This window comes from Chlorocebus sabaeus, chromosome 20, assembly GCF_047675955.1.
Source record: "Chlorocebus sabaeus isolate Y175 chromosome 20, mChlSab1.0.hap1, whole genome shotgun sequence".
In the NCBI taxonomy this organism is placed as follows: Eukaryota; Metazoa; Chordata; class Mammalia; order Primates; family Cercopithecidae; genus Chlorocebus; species Chlorocebus sabaeus.
In genome coordinates, this window is record NC_132923.1 from 44,148,894 (window position 1) to 44,168,429 (window position 19,536).

At 48.2% G+C, this 19,536-nt stretch overlaps 1 protein-coding gene across 1 annotated transcript; it reads left to right on the forward strand.

Moving 5' to 3' along the window:
* The first annotated feature begins 441 nt into the window (after positions 1-441).
* Positions 442-14,983, forward strand: GFI1 (growth factor independent 1 transcriptional repressor). Its single transcript, XM_007977955.3, has 7 exons — positions 442-904; positions 3,311-3,524; positions 3,851-4,033; positions 5,887-6,374; positions 6,490-6,627; positions 8,606-8,771; positions 11,138-14,983. Exons 2-7 carry the CDS (start codon positions 3,410-3,412, stop codon positions 11,314-11,316), a joined length of 1,269 nt encoding a protein of 422 aa, XP_007976146.1. The 5' UTR covers positions 442-904; positions 3,311-3,409; the 3' UTR covers positions 11,317-14,983.
* The last annotated feature ends 4,553 nt before the right edge of the window (positions 14,984-19,536 follow it).

The window sequence follows — 19,536 nt, forward strand, 5'->3', positions numbered from 1 at the left end:
GAAGGCTGAGCGGACCCGGTCGAGAGCCGGCGAGCTCCGCGCGGGGAGGGTGCGCCCACCGGTCCCGTCGGGCGCCCGCGGGACGCGCCGCCAGGGCCCTCTGCGCCGGGGGCTCGGCGCTCGCCCACCTCTTCCAAATTTAACCATTACCTAAATCCGAAGGGAAATGAGCAAACCTCTCGGATTGGGTGTCAAGGTATTTTCAGCCTCGTTGGGCGTATTTATCCCCAAGTGTTTCCACAACAAGCTATTTCGGGGCCGCGGGGCAGGTTTCGCTCTGCGGACGCCGTGGCCACTTGCCGGGCTCCAGGCCGGCGGCACCGCGGGCCAGTGATTCACGGTCCCGACCCGGGGGTGGTGCAGCCCTAGGAGGCGGCGGGGTAGGGCGGGGGGAGCGGGTGACCGAGGCCTGAAGGGCGGGAAGGGTCCTCGGAGCGGGGCGCCTCCACCCCTCTCTCGCCAGTCAATCTGTGTCCTGAATCTGTGGCTTCTCTCGCTGCGGAAGTCTCCCTGGAGCCAAGAATAGTTGATTTTCTTTCGAGTCATTTCTAGTGCCTGAGTGTACGAACCTCCAATTTCCCCCATCCCCTGTCGAGCCACAGGGAGAGAACTGGGAGGACGACTAAGGGGCGCGCGGGACGGGCTGGAAAGGCCAGGTCCCCCACCCGCCTGGCCACTTGCGCAAAGGAGCGCGCTCGGTCGCCCGACGGGGGTTGGGAGCAGGTCTGGGAGGGCTATGCGAGCGATTCAGTAACGCTCAGGAAGTGAAGCTTGTGGTTTTGGGGGCTGAGCTCGGAAGGAGAATTTTTTTTTTTTAAAGTCAGAGAGACAGAGCAGTCTCTCCCGAAAGCAAGATTCCGTTTGAAAACTCTCTTAGCGCGGTGCCCGCGCCCTGACCCCGCAGGTAGGTCCGCCGAGCCTGTTCTGCGCCTCCTGCCCTGGTGGGGGCGGCCGCGGGGACTCGCGGAGCGCTGGCGCTGCGGGGGCGACCAGAGGACGCGGGCGGGTTCCCACCTGCTGCGGACCGCCGTGCGGGAGCCCGGAGAGCTCCGGCAGCTGGGTTAGGACGCGACCCGCGCAGCGAGGCTGGAAATCTGGAGCTGGGGGCGCGCAGCAGGCGGTCTGGTGGTTCGGCAGGGGAGCCAAATCCACCCGGGAAGGAAACATCTGGTGGGGAGGCGGCGGCAGCTGCGCTCGGGAGGCCGCCCCCTTAGCGCCCTCGGCTCCCGCCTTCCCGGGCCCGGACGGTGAGGAGAGGCCTGAGCGTGCGGAGGGGCCGCCCCACCTCCCGCGCCAGCTGCAGCGCGGGGTTGCCTTCCCACGCGCTCGGCCCAGGCCCCGGGGCCCCTATCTCCTCCAAACTCTGTCCCTCCCCATAGGAACCAGCAAAGCCGGCCGGGGTGCGAGAGAGGCGTGGGCTTACAGCCCGGGTGGGAAGGCAGCCTCCGCGTCCGCCTGGTCTCTCGTGGCGCCAGCCCAGACCCAGCTCCGGCGCTGACAGTTACCCCGACCCCATCTGTCCCGCTCCCAGCCAACGCGGGTCCAAGCCGCAGCGGGACCCTCGGGGCAACGCCACTCCGTTTTTCTTTTCTTCCGAGTTTCGCGGCTGTTTAAAGAATTGGGTTTGGGGTTTGTGGCGTCTAATTGTACGGATGAGAAGTGCAGGAAGCGGCAAAGCTCTAGCCCTGGGAGTCAACTCGGAGGGAGGCGGATGGCACCCTCACCCCTAGGAGTATTCTGGCGCTTAGGTAGCGGGAAACGTCGCTGGTGCCCCGCGATACGTCCCAGGCGTCTTTTCTCCCAGGTCTACTCCCATTCCTCCGGAGAAGGGGACACAATGGGGCTGGGGATCTGGGGCAGGGGGCCTGCACCCTACAGGGACCAAGGCCCCTACGTAGGACTCATTTTGAGCTGAGAGCGCCAACGGACAGACGTAGACTGTGTGGCCGGCATCTTGCCTAGGAAGCCGAGGGGCTCCTAGTCCGGCAGTGGAAACAGCGTGAAGCCGGAGGACTGCAGGTCTGGCCCCGGCCCAGAGTTCCCAGCACCCTCATTTCTGAACCAGCCAAGGCCACGGAGAACTGCTGTACTGCAGCTCACGTGTGAACCAGGTCCCTATCGCCTTCACCCCGGGAGGAAGGCAGATTCGTTTACCCCAGACCACCTCGACTGTGGAGTCCCGCCCCCGGAGCCGGCTGGAGCCTAGTGGCAGGCGCAGTCACGCCCTCCCGCCGGGCTCAGATTTCGACCTGGTATTAGGTGAACTGATTGGGGGTTAATGAGAGCGACGCCCCGGGCAGCTAGTCCCCTCCTAGGCCCGGGCCCGACCCCTGCTATCTGCCAATGCAGCCTGCGCGCTCTGGCGTCCTGTCTTATTTGTCTGCTAAATTATCGGTGCACTACCGACTCTGGACACCTAGCATTTCCCAGTCAACATTCACGAATCGGGCTCCACTTCTCTAGGACAAGATTTTTTGGTGAGCAGAAAGGAAAGTGCTTTTTCCCAGGACCTGATTCCCGAGGTTAGGTTTCCACCGTCCGGGATGGCTCGCCGCAGCATGGACCGGTGCCCGCCGCACCTGGGAGTCCGGGGCCAAAGTTTCTCCTACGTGGGGCACGAGTGAGGGGCGAGTGAGATAACCGGATGCGGGTTGGTTCTCTGTTACTCCCCTCACTTTCCTGTCCCTTTGCTCTCCCACCTCCTTTCTCTGGCCTCTGCTGTCCCCAGTCCCTCTGCTGCTGTCCCCCCCGCCGCCCCACAGTTTTATCTTGTGTTCCGTTCCCCCCGCCCCCCGTCCTTTCACTCCAGTTTGTAGCTGGCTCTTGGATGTCTTGGCTCCTTGCCCCTTCCGGGTCCTCGACCACTGGGCATCCCCGGCCCCTCAACCGATCCGCGTGTCACCGCCCTCCCTCGCCAGCCGTAAAGCACAGCCAGGCAGGCACTGAGTAGATGAGTTGGGGTAACCTACCCGATGGGAACTACGGCTTTCCAGAGAGTTTGATTGCCAGAGCGAACTTGGCTAGGAAAGGGGAGGAGCTGGGGGGCGTGGGCAGGGAGGAGGAAAGGGGCCTGAGCCAGGGCCCAGGGACAGGTTTTACCGCTGAGCTGTGTCAGTGGCGGCAACGACGGCGGGTTCGCGCCACCTGTCCAAGTGCCACCTGGTAAGCGCGGAGCAGCGGGGCCAAGCCCCTCCTCCCGTGGGCCCTCTGCGCTCCTCCCTGGCCCGCGCTCTCCCTCCGCCTGGGTGCCCAGTCCCCAGCACCGGAGAGTACTGACCCGCGTTTCCACCCGGTTTTCTTTCCCTCTCAGGTCTTCGCCGGGCTGGGGCTAAGCAAGCTCTCGGAGTGACCGTGGGTGACAGCGGCTCCAGGGACTCTTGGGGCGCAGTGGGGAAAGCGCCGGACCACCATGCCGCGCTCATTTCTCGTCAAAAGCAAGAAGGCTCACAGCTACCACCAGCCGCGCTCCCCAGGATCAGACTATTCCCTCCGTTTAGAGAATGTACCGGCGCCCAGCCGAGCAGGTGCGAGGCGCGCGCGGGCCAGGCCGGGCTGCTCCTGCAGACACCGACTGCACCTCGACACACCATTAGTCGAGAGCTGGGAGGGGCTGCCCCAACGTCCCCTTTGCTGCCGTTTTTGTTTCCTACTGTGCTGGTTCCTCCGGGTTTGTCTCCTAGGTGCCACGGCCTCTCTGCGTCTGCCCTCGGATCCGAGAGGGTTCCCGGCCGGGGTCTGGGTGGAGAGGGGAAGATGCTCGGGTGCCCTGGTAGGGGGTTTGGGGGAGCCTTCAGAACCCTCAGATTCAACCGGTCGCAGCCTGAGCCCCTCACCTGCCTCCTCTCTGCAGACAGCACTTCAAATGCAGGCGGGGCGAAGGCGGAGTCCCGGGACCGTTTGTCCCCCGAATCGCAGCTGACCGAAGCCCCAGACAGAGCCTCCGCATCCCCAGACAGCTGCGAGGGCAGCGTCTGCGAACGGAGCTCGGAGTTTGAGGACTTCTGGAGGCCCCCGTCACCCTCCGCGTCTCCAGGTAGGAACCCACTGGGAACCTCTGGGGCAGGAGCTGCAGGGACCCGGCAGTGCTGGGGAAATCGGGGCGACCTTGGGCGTAGATATGCTAACCGGGAGTTGGAGAGTCTTTCCGGGAGGAGGGAGCTGATTCGTAGGGGAAGGAGGCATCTGTCTTCTCTGGGACCTGGACAACTTGCCCGCTGGGGCTGCTGCCTCCATCCCAGGCGGAGGGAGCCTAGCTGCTTGTCGCTTAGATTCGTTTGCGCGGAGCTGGCCGGTGAGGGAAAACAAACCAGTTGTTTCTACTGGCAGCAACGCCGACCTTTCATTTTCTGACCAGACTTGATTGTTTTATAAAGTGCTAGGATCCTGCAATCTAGACCCCAAACCTCAAACAAACGGAGACCAGGGCAGAACGGGCCGGGCAGAGGAGTTAGGCGCTGGGCGGCAGGGAGGGGGCAGGATGAAAATCTCAGCCCGCGGCTTGGTCTTCACAGGCGCAGATTGGGGGCCTGTTTCATTTTTCGTTTTGCCAGACTAACCCAGCCTCAGGGAACTGCTCTCTGGGTTTCATTTCCAGCGAGCAATCCAGCTTCAGGCAAACTGCACGTTGGGTGGGGGCGTCTTGGGTCCCGGCCTGGGGAAGGAATGATCAGACCAGCCGGATTCTGTCAAGGGCCAGTTATATCCAGAACATGTTTGCTAGTGTTAAAAGATACCACCACCCGTCCCACAATCAGTGAGTTGACTTGGCGAAAACCATAGCTCCAGCAAATGTGTCTGGGAGCCGGCGGCGGGAGGATTCTTCCTGCCAGGGCGTCAAGTGGCCGGGCAAGGATTGGGCGCGCCCCGAACCATCCGAACGAAACTCCGGGTACAGCCTCTCACTGAAGTGGCCAGCTTGAACTGGAGAGTGTGTGTGTGTGTGTGTGTGTGTGTGTGTGTGTGTGTGCGCGCGCGCGCGTGGGCCCTCTGCGCTCCTCCCTGGCCCGCGCTCTCCCTCCGCGGGAGAGTGCGCGCGCACACACACACACACACACATTTGTAAACGCTGTATGCACTCACATGCATTGGGGTCACTAGTTTTAGCAAAATTCACGTGGGTGGGGGCGTAGCAGGCCGCTAATTCAGAGAGCCGTCTCCTTGCAGGTGGTGGCTAAACCTTACGAGTTATACAGTTATTCTCTGAGAAATTCGGGTTCCCCACCTCCATCAAACTATAACAGGAATGGGGAGTATTTGGCTGGCAATTTAAGCCCAAAAGCCCCTTTCCTGCTGCACCTTTGCTACGTACACTGGGCACTTAACTTCGTGAAATCTTAATACCTTCGGGTTTATTCAGATGCCAGCCTTTCGAGTAGTTCGGGGACGCATTTATGGACCCTCTACCTCCTTCCTTGTGGATTCTGGGAAGAAAAAGAATTAAGTGGGAACATGTAGGGGTTAGGAGAGTGCTTGCGCTGGTAGTTGGACCATTCTGCCCCTGAGTGCTGTGCGGGACCGAACGGCCTTCTCCTCCCTAACAGCTCAACTCCGGGCATTTATAGACGCGCCCTTCCCTATAGGATCTCCAGGTGCGCGGGTCCAGCCAGAAAAGATCCTCGGAACGTCGAGCGCTTCCGCTGCCCTCGCATAGAATTTTCCTCTCCCGAGGTCTTTTCAATGATCCGTTTGCTGCTCTGCCTTCTATAGTGGCCTGCGAGGCCCCAGGGCCCGGGCTGCGTTTTACCCTGGGGCGCGCCTGGCACACGCAGTGTTCTACAAGCGCTGGGTGCCCCGCCGTCCGCGAACACGCCACGCCCGCAGCCGCAGCCCGGCGGCCTCCGCTCTGCGGTCTGAAGCCTGACCGGACGCTCCCTTGTGCCTCCACAGCCTCGGAGAAGTCGATGTGCCCATCGCTGGACGAAGCCCAGCCCTTCCCCCTGCCTTTCAAACCGTACTCATGGAGCGGCCTGGCGGGTTCTGACCTGCGGCACCTGGTGCAGAGCTACCGACCGTGTGGGGCCCTGGAGCGCGGTGCTGGCCTGGGCCTCTTCTGTGAACCCGCCCCGGAGCCGGGCCACCCGGCCGCGCTGTACGGCCCAAAGCGGGCTGCCGGCGGCGCAGGGGCCGGGGCGCCAGGGAGCTGCAGCGCAGGGGCCGGTGCCACCGCTGGCCCTGGCCTAGGGCTCTACGGCGACTTCGGGTCCGCGGCAGCCGGGCTGTATGAGAGGCCCACGGCAGCGGCGGGTTTGCTGTACCCCGAGCGTGGTCACGGGCTCCACGCAGACAAGAGCGCTGGCGTCAAGGTGGAGTCGGAGCTGCTGTGCACCCGCCTGCTGCTGGGCGGCGGCTCCTACAAGTGCATCAAGTGCAGCAAGGTGAGGCTCACGAGCTCACCACCTCGCCTGCCCTGCGCCTGCTTCCCCTACCTGGGCCTCACCTGCGCCCCTCGGCCCCTCTCAGTGGCCTTCTCTCCGGCCCCACCCGCCTTAGGTGTTCTCCACGCCGCACGGGCTCGAGGTGCATGTGCGCAGGTCCCACAGCGGTACGAGACCCTTTGCCTGCGAGATGTGCGGCAAGACCTTCGGGCACGCGGTGAGCCTGGAGCAGCACAAAGCCGTGCACTCGCAGGTAAGCGCGGGGCACACCGCCCGCCGTGCGCGGCCCTGCTCAGAGATCTTCTACATCTCCTCGGTGCAGCACCAGCCACCCTCTGCCTGGAAGTTCTCTTCCGAAGTTCCCCCAGTTTCCTCCCCCAACCTCTCCGCTGCGTCCCCTTGCCCTGGTGCATGTGTGTAGGGAAAGGAGGATCGTGGCCGGCTCAGGCCTTGAGGCAGCCCTAGATTTTGGTGTCACACCGCGGTGAGCCTCGAGAGTGTGATCCTCGTTGTTACTTTGGGCTTGAGGTAGGTTTATATGCACTGATTCGTGCTGCTGATATATCAGACTTATTAGCTCTATTTCTTTGTGCCTGTTCTTTTCACCAAATGGTTGTCACTTAGTTTGCATTGACCCCTCTCGACTGAAAAGGCGGGAATCTCAGCTCATTTAGAGCATCTAGTAGCATATTTACCCCGCTATTCTTTCCTCCCTTCCTCCCTTCCTCCCTCCCTCCCTGCCTTCCTTCCTTCCTCCTTCCTTCCTTCCTTCCTTCCTTCCTTCCTTCCTTCCTTCCTTCCTTCCTTCCTTCCTTCTTTCTTTTCTCTTTTCTTTTCTTTATGTTCTTTCTTTCAGAGTCTAGCTCTGTTGCCCAGGCTGGAGTGCAGTTGCACAATCTCAGCTCACTGCAAACTCCCCCTGCCAAGTTAAAGTGATTCTCGTGCCTCAGCCTCCTAGGTAGCTGGGATTACAGGCGCATGCCACTATGGCACAGCTAATTTTTGTATTTTTAGTAGAGACGGGATTTCACCATGTTATCCAGGCCAGTCACGAACTCCAGGCCTCAAGTGATCCACCCACCTGGGCCTCCCAAAGTGCTGGGATTACAGGCGTGAGCCACCATGCCCCACCCCTGCTATGTATTCATTCATTCATTAATAAATATTTGTTGCCTAACTTCTAGGTGCCAAGTACTTAAGAATCTTACAGCACATCAGGTCCTTGACAGCATGCCCACATGGAGATTATAGTTTAGCTGAGAGATGGAGAGTAGATGAGCAAGTAAATATACCAACAGATATCTCAGGAGAATGCCTACTTGTAGCTAAAAAGAGTATCAGTCCATGGCGGGGCACGGTGGCTCAAGCCTGTAATCCCAGCACTCTGGGAGGCTAAGGCGGGTGGATCACAAGGTCAGGAATTCCAGACCAGCCTGGCCAAGATGGTGAAACCCCGTCTCTACTAAAAATACGAAAGTTAGCTGGGCGCGGTAGCATGTGCCTGTATTCCCAGCTACTTGGGAGGCTGAGGCAGGAGAATCGCTTGAACCTGGGAGGCAGAGGCTGCAGAGAGCTGAGATCATGCCACTGCACTCTAGCCTGGGTGACAAAGCAAGACTCCATCTAAAAAAAAAAAAAAGAGTATCAACCCATCTCCCCCAGCACCCACACTGGCTGGGGGGAGGTGGCATCTCAAGTGACTGAGGTCTAAGCCTCCTGTTGAGGAGGGTGGAGAAGTGTGTGCTAATGGGTGTCAAAAAAAGCAGGGTGTGGATATGTTTTTGCAATGGGGTGTGGAAGGTTGTGGGTGAAGAACGTTTTGGTAGAAAAAGTGTTGAAGGGCCGGGCATGGTGGCTCACGCCTGTAATCCCAATACTTTGGGAGGCTGAGGCGGGCGAATCACTTGAGGCCAGGAGTTTGATACCAGCCTGACCAACCTGGTGAAACCCTGTCTCTACTAAAAATACAAAAATTAGTCAGGTGTGGTAGCATTTGCCTATAGTCCCTGCTACTCAGGGGGGCTGAGACATGAGAATTGTTTTAACCTGGGAGGTGGAGGGTACAGTGAGCTGAGATTGTACCACTGCACTCAAGCCTGGGCGACAGAGGAGACTCTGTCTCAAAAAAATAAAGAAAAAGTGTTCAAGGGATTTTAGGGTCAGCTCAAGGGTGAGGAGAGCAGCAGTCTAGTTGACCGCAGTAGGAGTGCCACATCTCTCTCTCTCTGCAGGAACGGAGCTTTGACTGTAAGATCTGTGGGAAGAGCTTCAAGAGGTCATCCACACTGTCCACACACCTGCTCATCCACTCAGACACTCGGCCCTACCCCTGTCAGTACTGTGGCAAGAGGTTCCACCAGAAGTCAGACATGAAGAAACACACCTTCATCCACACTGGTAAGCTGAAGACCCTTGGCTTGTAGGAAACACCCTGAGGCCAACATTACTCATCTTCTCTGATTTCTGGCCCCAGTGAGTGGTGGATGAGGCCTTTCTGATGGAGTTTTTCCCTGCTCTGTGTTAAAGAAAACAAAGGGGTGGGTTCTTTGGTTCATTTATAGTCATAATTCTCCCCAGAGCTGCCTTGATTTGGGGTTGTGTCTGAAAGGCCACTCAGCAGGTCAGCTCACAGTTACTCTATCCTTGGAAAGAACATTTTCCTTTAGGTTAGCAGCTGCTTCCACTGCTGCCTGCTCTGGGTGAAATATGAAGCTCCAGGGTCCTCTTAGAGAGTTGCTCTAAAGCTTACCTAGAGATTGAGGACTTTCTCTAACCACCGGGCCTTTTGTGGGAGGGACTTGTGTGGCCTCTCTGGCTGCATTTTCAGGAGTCTGAGAGCTTATTCTGATTGAAGAGGAACAAATAATGGCAAATATGATTAAACTCTCTGATAAGCATTTTTAAAATGCATTATTTCATTTTATGCTCACAACAACTCTGAGAGGTAGAGACGACTACTTCTCCCCATTTGAGAGATGAAAAAAGAGGCTAGGTAATCTGTCCAGGGTCATACTGCTAGCAAATGACAGGGCCAGAGCTCAAATTCAGGTCTGACCTCTCAAATGTCCACTCTTGACCACTGTTTATTGTATTCTATGTTCAGAGTCATAAGGTTGGTAGACACAGAAAGCTTCTGTTCACTTATTGCCCTTTTCAAAATATCTACAAGTTCATGCCATAATAATAATTCCTTACCTATTATAATGCTTTACAATTTACAAAGTACTTTCAAATCTATCATTTCATTTGATTCTTATTGCCACTCAATAAAGTAGATGGAGCTGCTGTTACCATCCTGAAACTCAGAGAGAGTGAATGATTTATCAAAAGTCAGACTGAATGAATATTGGAGCCATGTAATGCTCTGGTTTTTAATCCTCAACTCTTTGCCTAACACTTTATGTGCGGGTGGGAGTTTTAATGCCAAGAACACTCTAATAGTCAAAAGACATTTACATGAGACCCAGAATTTCTGAAAATTTTATTGTAGAATATGAATACTGATTTAGAACAAATCACAGTGTATTCTAAACGCCCACCCTTGATGTTTATAAATATACTTCGCTAATGTATATATTTCCATTGAAAACCCAGAAAAGTATTCTACTTTAATCATTCCCTCTTACCTGAAATTTCCATGTAATTCACTCCTTATGAGTAAGGTATTCAGGACACTTATCAAAATGCAACTAGGATCTTGACTGAATAAAACATTAAGCCCTTATCAAACATTTACGTTATACCTAGAATTTGTTTCTCAGATTTGTTTGACCCTAAAGGGATAGAATACATTTTGATGGGTGGTTTCTTATCGAGGAAATCTGAAGCATGAAAACAGAAAAGAGTGTAGCAAAGAGGACAGAGGGTTCCTCAAAAACAAACTTCATCTATTTTATATTTTTTCCAAGGCTGAGCCCTGACTGTAATGCCATGCTGGGCTATTTGGAAATTCATGCCATTTACCTAACAACACATGAGGTAGGGAACAAGACAAAACCTTTTTGTGTTCTCTTATTTATTAATTTGTGGTGAAGAATTGCTGGTATATAAAGAATCATGTTATTAACCTCATAAAATTAAGGAAAAATCGAGACAGAAAAGTATCAGCTACCTTAATACTTTGTGGCCCAATGTGGATTTTTAAGATAAGATATTGAAAAACGTATCCTGCACATGTACCCTGGAACTTAAAAAACAAAGAAAGAAAAAGAAGAAAGAAAGAAAAAAAGTCCATGTTAAGATGTTTTTCCAGATATACTTTGCTGTCCTTTAAGAACAAGAAAGAAGACAGGCTCACTGATCCATACAAACTAACACCCACTTGGAAATTCAGATTTGAAAACTTCCTCTGAATTAGAACGGAGTCACACGGTTTTAGGACAGCTTCCTCCCCCTTCCTGTTGAACATCTGCTCTGGGTGTTCATGGCTTATAAAGTCAGGGGAGTCCTCCCGGGGTAGATTCAGCTGGGGAGGGCACGTGGCCTTTGCTCTGTTTCCATTTAGCAGGAAACCGTTTGAGGCCTTTGGCTGGGAACCCCCACTCAGAAAGTCTCCCTTTCACCTGGTGCACCCATGGGGCTTCCAGGGACTCGCATTGCAGGCTGGGAGTCAGTTCATGTTGCAACACGTCACCCTCCAAGTTGCTTGAAGGCCTTAGACTGTGGTGCAGCCAGCTGCTGCCGAGAGCATGTGGGTCATAGTGGGTCCCCTCTAGCTTTATCATAGGCTCATACTTTCTCCCCTCCTACTCCCATCCCCACAGGTGAGAAGCCTCACAAGTGCCAGGTGTGCGGCAAGGCATTCAGCCAGAGCTCCAACCTCATCACCCACAGCCGCAAACACACAGGCTTCAAGCCCTTTGGCTGTGACCTTTGTGGGAAGGGTTTCCAGAGGAAGGTGGACCTCCGAAGGCACCGGGAGACGCAGCACGGGCTCAAATGAGCACCCTGGCTGGCTGCAAGCAGCAGCTACACAACACTACGGAGGGCAACCTCCCTGCTTGCCACCATTCTGCTCCCTGCTTGCCACCACTCCCTTCTGACTTTCCAGACCCCAGGTCCAGTCTGCAGATCCCACCAGGGTGCTCCTCCTTTGCCTTACCTCCTGGAGCTGCCAGAGGAGATGAGGTACCTTTCCAAAGTGCAGCCAAAAGTGAGAACCAAGGGACTGTCTAGGCTTCAGACACAAATAGGCTCCTCTACACCTGAAGACAAAGGCAAGGTCAAATGGGGACCAGAATAAATCTTAGACCCCACAGTCCCTCCCATTTCCAGCCCTAATCTGCAGACAGGAATGCCCTTCAGGTTTCTTCCCTCTCCCTCTTGACCTACCCCAGATATTTGTGTGGAAGAGGAGGAATCACCATTTACAAGGTGGACAAATGCTAATATTTTTATCTAGAAAGAAGAGTGAGTGTTAACTTTTTTTTTTTTTTCTTCTGGGGAGTCTGTTGACTCCTTTCTTCTGGGTGCTGCCTATAAATCTTGGAGGAATCATTTCTCCTCCTCAAAAACTGATTCAGAAACTGACTTGGGGAAGGAATTTAATACTTTGAAGTCATGAGATGCACCATCAAGGCTACCCCCAAGAAGGGGCAGAAGAGAAGTTGATGGGAGGGGATTAGAGGTCCTCCCTTCAGGAGGCCTGTGAAAGCCTCATCAGTGGAGATAAAAGCACGAGCAATGCCTGTGGACAAGATGTCATTCATTCACTCAGCAAATGTTCATGGATCACCGGCTACCAAAGTACCAGGCACCATGCTAGGTGTTGGGGAAGAGAGACGGAAGTCACAACCCCTGACTGCTCCTTAAAAGCTAATGGTTGCACCTCCAAGTGACTGGGTCTTGGAGGGAATTCTGAGAAGACAACACAGAATTATAAACCTTCCCTTTTGACCCTTTTGGATTTTATCAGGTGTAAAAAAGAAAAGTAGCTGAACAGTTACTTCAAAGATATGTGTGTATATTCAGTTTTTTATTGTTAAGCTGATATTTTAAAGATGTCTGAGCTAGCAGGCATGTGGGAATGAAGGCTCTGTCTTCAACTCTTTGATCCTCCATGTGTACCATAGAGGGGGGAAAAAGTGGTATTTTCACTTTGATGAGGTTGGTAAATGTTTTTAGATCTTCTGGTATGCATTATGTTTGTTAATACATATTTATTAGAGTGATGTTTTAAGTTAATAAAGTATTAAGACTATTACAGATTGCCTTTCCTTTAGGCAGGGAATTTGGGGAAGACCTTTGTTTTAGTCTGTGGGGGAAAACTGGCACTAAAGGAAACTACAGTGGAGCATAAAAGTGAAGCAGATAAGCTAATATCCAGAAGAGTAAAATCCAATTGCTCTGGTTTCCATATACTTTCTCCTTTGCTCCTATACCTCAGAGATACTTCTTTCATAAGAGAAAAACTAGGAGGCGTACAAAACTAAGCTCCTACCATGGAGCCCCTGATGGTTCCACAGGCACATAAGTAAGCTCTTTCCTCTGAAAATGTCAACATATTTTTTTATGGGCCTGAAGACTCCCAGATGAATAAAGAAATCACAGGTTTTAGGTCTAGGTTTTAGTTTTAGTCACAGCTCTGTCACCAACACATCATGTGACTTGGATAAATCTTTTGACTTCCCCAATACTGGTTTCCTTGATCAAGTAATACGGAGACAGCTCTGTCATTCCAGTCCGACCCTGACTGCTCTGATTCTGTGGAGACTGGAAAGGAGAAAAAGTATGAGATTGTTTAGCTGCCTCCCCTAATGCAAGTCACATATCTAAAGGCACATGAGGATCTGGGTTATTTCTGGTTCTGTCCCACCTGTGGGAGCTTTTTGCATAAGTCAATCCTTTAAGAGAATGAAACCAGAATAAAGTCCTGGCCAAAATCCCTACTACTAGTGCTTTAACACCTCCCAGCCAGACATTCAGGGTATGCGTGCCCCATGCTGAGTACCAGCAGATTGCCCATTTCCAACTCCAATTGATTTCACACATATGATTGAGCTCCCAGTATGTGCTGGGCACTCTTCTTGTGGGTGGAGATATAGCAGTGAGGACAATGTCTTACGAAGCTTTATGTATTCCTTGTTGAATCCTCAGTTCCCAGAATAGTGCCTGGCACACAGTAGGAGATTAATACATATTTACTGAGTTGGTAAGTGAATAAACAGAAAATAAACTCCTTCATCCCAGGGGCTGGCTCTGCTCTCTACAGCACAAAGAGAAGAGTGATTGCTTGAGAGCCTGAGAAACAAATAGAATCCACAGGACTTTCTCTCCAGGTTGGCGGGGAAGGGGGGCTTGAATGCTGCTTTTCTCCAGTTTCTCCAAATCTCAGTCCTTGGCTGTCCTCACCTGATTTCCAGCACCATGTCTTTCCATGTTAGTTTACTCTCATTCAGAATTTAAATTTGTTTGCTCTGTAATGGAGTTTAAGATAGTTTTTCAGAACTGATGGATGATGAACAGTTGCAGCGTCCAGGAACCACTTCCTAGTGTCCTGGGGGACAAACCTCCCAGTGAATAAAGATGAAAAAAACATCCTTTCCACAGAAGTCACCCTGCGTACTGGTTGGTTATTTCCAACCTGGTTTGAAAAGTGTAGAAGTTGCACTGAGGGGTAAGTAGAACTGATTGAAATCTAGGTGTCTATGCTGTCCTGCTCTTCCCTTATGACATTTAGAACATTTGAACCATTTTCGTTATCCCTGTTTATGCTCTAAGTGAGGAATTGTAATTTTGATGGTAAGTGTATGCCTTTTTTTTTTTTCTGGTAAAAAATGTATCTTGATATCCCCAGTTCAGAATCAAAACAAATTACTGTGCCTGTTACCGTGTGAAATTTGAAGATTGCAAATATCTCTCTTAATGTTATTACTTGACTCCATTAAAAATAGATTGTGAATATTCCATGTCACATTATTCATGAGGCAGGCTCTATGCCTTTTGTCTGCTGGAGTAACAGTAGAAAGGGTAACAAGAGACACAAGAGCACACCTTTGTTTCTTTCACTAAATTTTTAATAACACCTCCAGCTAGCCAGTTGGTGAAGCTCAGCTCTTGCATAAAAGTGGAAAAGCACAGCTATCTCTGAGAAGACCAACTCTTTCAGCAGCTAATTTGAGTTTGCGTTCATCTACACCAGACATGATTAAATTACCTATCAAGTGTGCTGAGCTATCAGGATTCAGGCCACGTAAAAGGTGAATTTCATCTGATTGATTTGAGACACGGATGGAACAATTGAGTTTTAAAAGCCCGCCTTAATTAAAGGGATAGCAGAGTATCACTCCCCGGCGACTTCTTGACTGTCATTGCCCTTGAAAACTGGGTGGTGATAGTGATTTGACCCAAGTCACTTTGCTGTGTGCCTGTTTGTTCAACCTGATCATTTAACAGAAAGAAATGAACTCAGAGGAAAACCTGGAAGGACTTCGCTACTTTTTACTGTGCATTTCTAGAGTACACTGTTTGTTTAAATCTGTGCTGCCATATTATTTCTACAGAAAAAACTTTTTAGGAAGTATATAATACATTTATTTTAACCTCTTTTCCCATTCATTAAGTCAGATTTTAAAAATTAAAAAGTTTAAAGAAATTGCACCCTAAATCCTTCTAGCTTAAAAGCTTATGTTCTTTTTGTATGTGTTCCTTTCTAGTTTGTTCCTTTCTAGTCTTTAGGCACATGTGCGTATATTTATATTTTATAATTTTTGTCTAGATAGCTCTTTATTATATGGACACATACTTAAAATAGATATTTCACAATGAGAATTTGGACAATATTATGACCAAATTTTATTGAAATCTTAGTATTTTATTGGGAATCTTATCAATCATTGAGAAAAAGTCTTTTCTGAAGTTTAATGTTATTCACTTTTTGAATAAAACATTTTAGGCACACTGGAAATTGCAGAGAATAATAAACATCAGTGTACCCACTGTTCTGCCATATTTACTTCAGATTTTATTTTTGAAATAACATGTTACAGGCATAGTTGAATTTCTTCTGGGATATGTTCCTCTCTAGCCCCATTTCTTTCCTCCTCAGAGGCATCCATTATACCAAAATCAGTATATATAATTTCCATGAATATTTGTATGCCTTTAATTTATGCATAATTCCATAAGTAATATATAATTATATAAGCATATAATATAATTGTATTCATATGTATATATAAACATATAATTATGTAAATATATAATTTAGCATATTTTAACTTCATGTAAATGGATTACAGTTTATACTTCTGCACTTTTCTGGTTTTTTTGCTTAACACGTTGTTTTTGAGATTTATCCATGTTGATATATGCAGTTTACTTCCTTTATTTTAACCACTGCATATGGAATTCCATGGGATGAATACTTGGTAATTTATTCTCCTGTTGGGAGAGTTTGGGTCATATCCAGTTTTTCCTATTACAAATGATTCTGAAGCAAACAACCTTTTGCGTATCTCTTTTGTGAGGGATTCTTTAGGATGTATTCCTGGGAATGAAAATGCTGGATATTACCAAACTGCTCTTCCAAATGGTTGTTCCAATTTACAGTCTCCCCAACAATGTAGGAGAATTCCTGTTACTCCAAATCTTACCAACACTTGGTATTGTCAAACTTTAAACATGTCTGCCAATCAGATGGATGTGAATGTCATTGTAATTTGCATTTCCTGATTCCTAGTGAGATTGAGTATTTTTTTATAAGTTGATGGGCCTGACAGATTTCCTTTCCTATGAAATGCCTCTTCATGAACTTTGTCCATTTTTCTGTTGTTTGTTTGCTTTTTATCAATTTGTTCTTTAAATATATTCTAAACATTCACTGTTATATTAGTTAAATGTGTTGCATACTTATCCCAGTCTATGGTTTGCCTTTTCACTTTGAAGACAGGATTTGTTTGCTTGTTTTGTTTTTGTGTGTAATCAAATGTATTAGTCTTTTCCTCAATGGTTTATGCTTCTTACGTATCAGTTAAGAACTCTTTCCCTAGCTGGTGGTCATTAGATTCCCTATATTTTCTTCTAAAAGTGTTTAAATTTATGCTTGTAACATTAGATTTTCTTTTCTTTTCTTTTTTTTTTTTTTCTTTTTTTTTTTAGATAGAGCCTTGCTCTGTCACCCAGGCTGGAGTGTAGTGGCGCAATCTTGGCTTACTGCAACCTCCACCTCCCAGGTTCAAGCAATTCTCCTGCTTCAGCCTCCCAAGTAGCTGAGACTACAGGCATGTGCCACCACACCTGGCTAATTTTTTATTTTTAGTAGAGACAGGGTTTCAACATGTTGGCCAGGCTGGTCTCAAACTCCTGACCTCAGGTAATCCACCCACCTCGGCCCCACAAAGTACTGGGATTACAGGCGTGAAACATTAGCTTTTTAATCCACTTGTATGTGTATAGTATAAAGTAGGACCTAATTTTAAAAATTTTCTTCACCATTAGTAATGGATAATCAATTATACCAACATTATGTATTGCTATTTTCATCCTTTTCCCTCTGATTGTAATGCCACCTCTGTCATATGTCAAGTTTCTATTTCTGTATGGTTCTATTTCCAGGCTTGCTGATCTGTTCCACTGGTCATTTTGTCTATCTCTGTGCCAAAGCGATAGTGTCTTAAATAATTTAAGTTATAATAAACTCTTAATAGCTAGTAGGGAAGGCTGCCTTGTGACCTGCTTCATCCTCTTCAGGAATATCCTGGCTACCTTTGGCCCTTCGTTCTTGCATGTGAAAAACTCTGTTGGAATTTTGGTTTGTATTACATTTATTATTTAATTTGGAGAGAACTGAAATTATTTTGCTATTGATTCTTCCTATACATAAATATGGTATATTGATTACTTATTTAATCTTCTTTTATGTCTTTCAATAACACTTTGTCATTGTCTGCATAATTTAATTACTTTTTAAACTTATTTTCCTAGTTCTTTTTTTGAAAATTGAATTTTGTAATTGCTGATGTATGGGAGCAAAATTAATTTTTCTATATGTTGATCTTATATCCTACAACTTTGCTGAACCCTCTTTTTTGGTTTTTGCAGATTATTTTAGATTTTCAGAGTAAGATAGCCCTAAGATATTCAAGTGGCAATAGCTTTATTTCATTCTTTCCATCTTATTCTTGCCTCACTGCACTGGCCACGGCTATATTGAATAGGGGCTGAATAACAGGCATCTTTGTCTTATTCCCTTATTCTAGGGAAATATTTTTAGTTTTTCACAATTTTATGTGATGTTTTTGGTAGGTTTTTGGTAGATAACGTGTTAAAAATGAGGTTAGGAATTTCTGTTTCTGTTTGGTAATTTCCACTTGTGTACGTGTGTTTTTAATCAATGGATATTTAATTTTATTGTATGATTTTTCTGCATCTATTGAGAGGATCAATATATTTTTAATATTTTATCCTTTAATTTGTCAACATGGCAAATGATATTTATAATTTACTCTAATGTTTTAAGTTATCCTTGTATTATTTGGGGAACAAACCCCCACCTAGGGGGAACAAATTCCAACTTAGTCATTTAAACAGCATTGCTGATTTGGTTTGCTGACCTTTACTTAAGATTTTTGCATTTATACTTACTAGTGAAATTGGCTTATAATTTTTATTTCTTATACTGGCCAAGGTTTAACATGTTTCAAAATGAACAGGGTAACATTTCTTCTTTTTCTGTTTTCTGGATCAATTTGTGAAGGACTGGGATTATATGTTCTTTGAATGTTTGATAGAACTCACCTGGGATTTTTTGATGAGGAATAGCAAAGAGGAGGATATATTTAAGTTTTAGTTACTATAAGTCTATTCAGGTTTTTAATTTTTTCTTAAATATGCTGTATCATGGCCGGGCATGGTGACTCACAGCTGTAATCCCAGCACTTTGGGAGGCCGTGACGACTGGATCACGAGGTCAGGAGATGGAGACCATCCTGGCTAACACGGTGAAACCCCATTTCTACTAAAAATACAAAAAAATTAGCTGGGCATGGTGGCGAACGCCTGTGGTCCCAACTGCTCCGGAGGCTGAGGCAGGAGAATGGCGTGAACCCGGGAGGCGGAGCTTGTAGTGAGCTGAGATCCGGCCACTGTACTCCAGCCTGGGCGACAGAGCAAGATTCCGTTTAAAAAAAAAAAAAAAAAAAAAAGGCTGTATCATATATATATATGATACATATATAAGATATATATACATATATGATACATATATATGATATATGATACAGCTTTTTACATATATCATATATATTATATATGATATATATTTATATATAATATATACTTATATATCAATCAGCATATTTAGCATATTTATAAGCATCCAAATTAATTCTAAGTATCCAAATTAATTGCCACAAACATTTCATAGAGTGCTCTGATTTTTAAAAAATGTCTACACCTATAATGATGTTCAGTTTTTCTTTCCAATATTGTTCATTTGTACCTTTATCTTTTTTCTTTAATATTGCCAAAGGTCCCTATTTTATTAGTTTTTGCAGCATATTTTCATTGTCATTCATTTCTATATCTTATCTAACAATATTTCTTATTTGACAGATGTATTATTTAGAAGTACATTTAAAATTTCCAAACATCTCTGGCTTAGAGTTGCAAAATAAAATTCTAAACATGTTTTTTCAGTAATTTTTGTAAGTGATTTATAATTTAATTATATTTGATCAGAGAACCTGACTTGCATAATATTAATTCTCTAATATTTGTTGATATTTATTTTGTGGCCTTCTCCATGGTCAATTTTTATAGATAATGTGTGCTTGAAAAGAATGCATAGGCCGGGCACGGTGGCTCACGCCTGTAATCCCAGCACTTTGGGAGGCCGAGACGGGCGGATCGCGAGGTCAGGAGATCGAGACCATCCTGGCTAACACGGTGAAACCCCGTCTCTACTAAATATACAAAAAATTAGCCGGGCACGGTGGCAGGCGCCTGTAGTCCCAGCTACTCAGGAGGCTGAGGCAGGAGAATGGCGTGAACCCGGAAGGCGGAGCTTGCAGTGAGCCGAGATCGCGCCACTGCACTCCAGCCTGGGCGACAGAGCGAGACTCCGTCTCAAAAAAAGAAAAGAAAAGAAAAGAATGTATATATTCAAATTGCCAAGTGCCAGTTCTATGTCTGTTAGATTAAGCTTGTGATTATATTGTTCAAA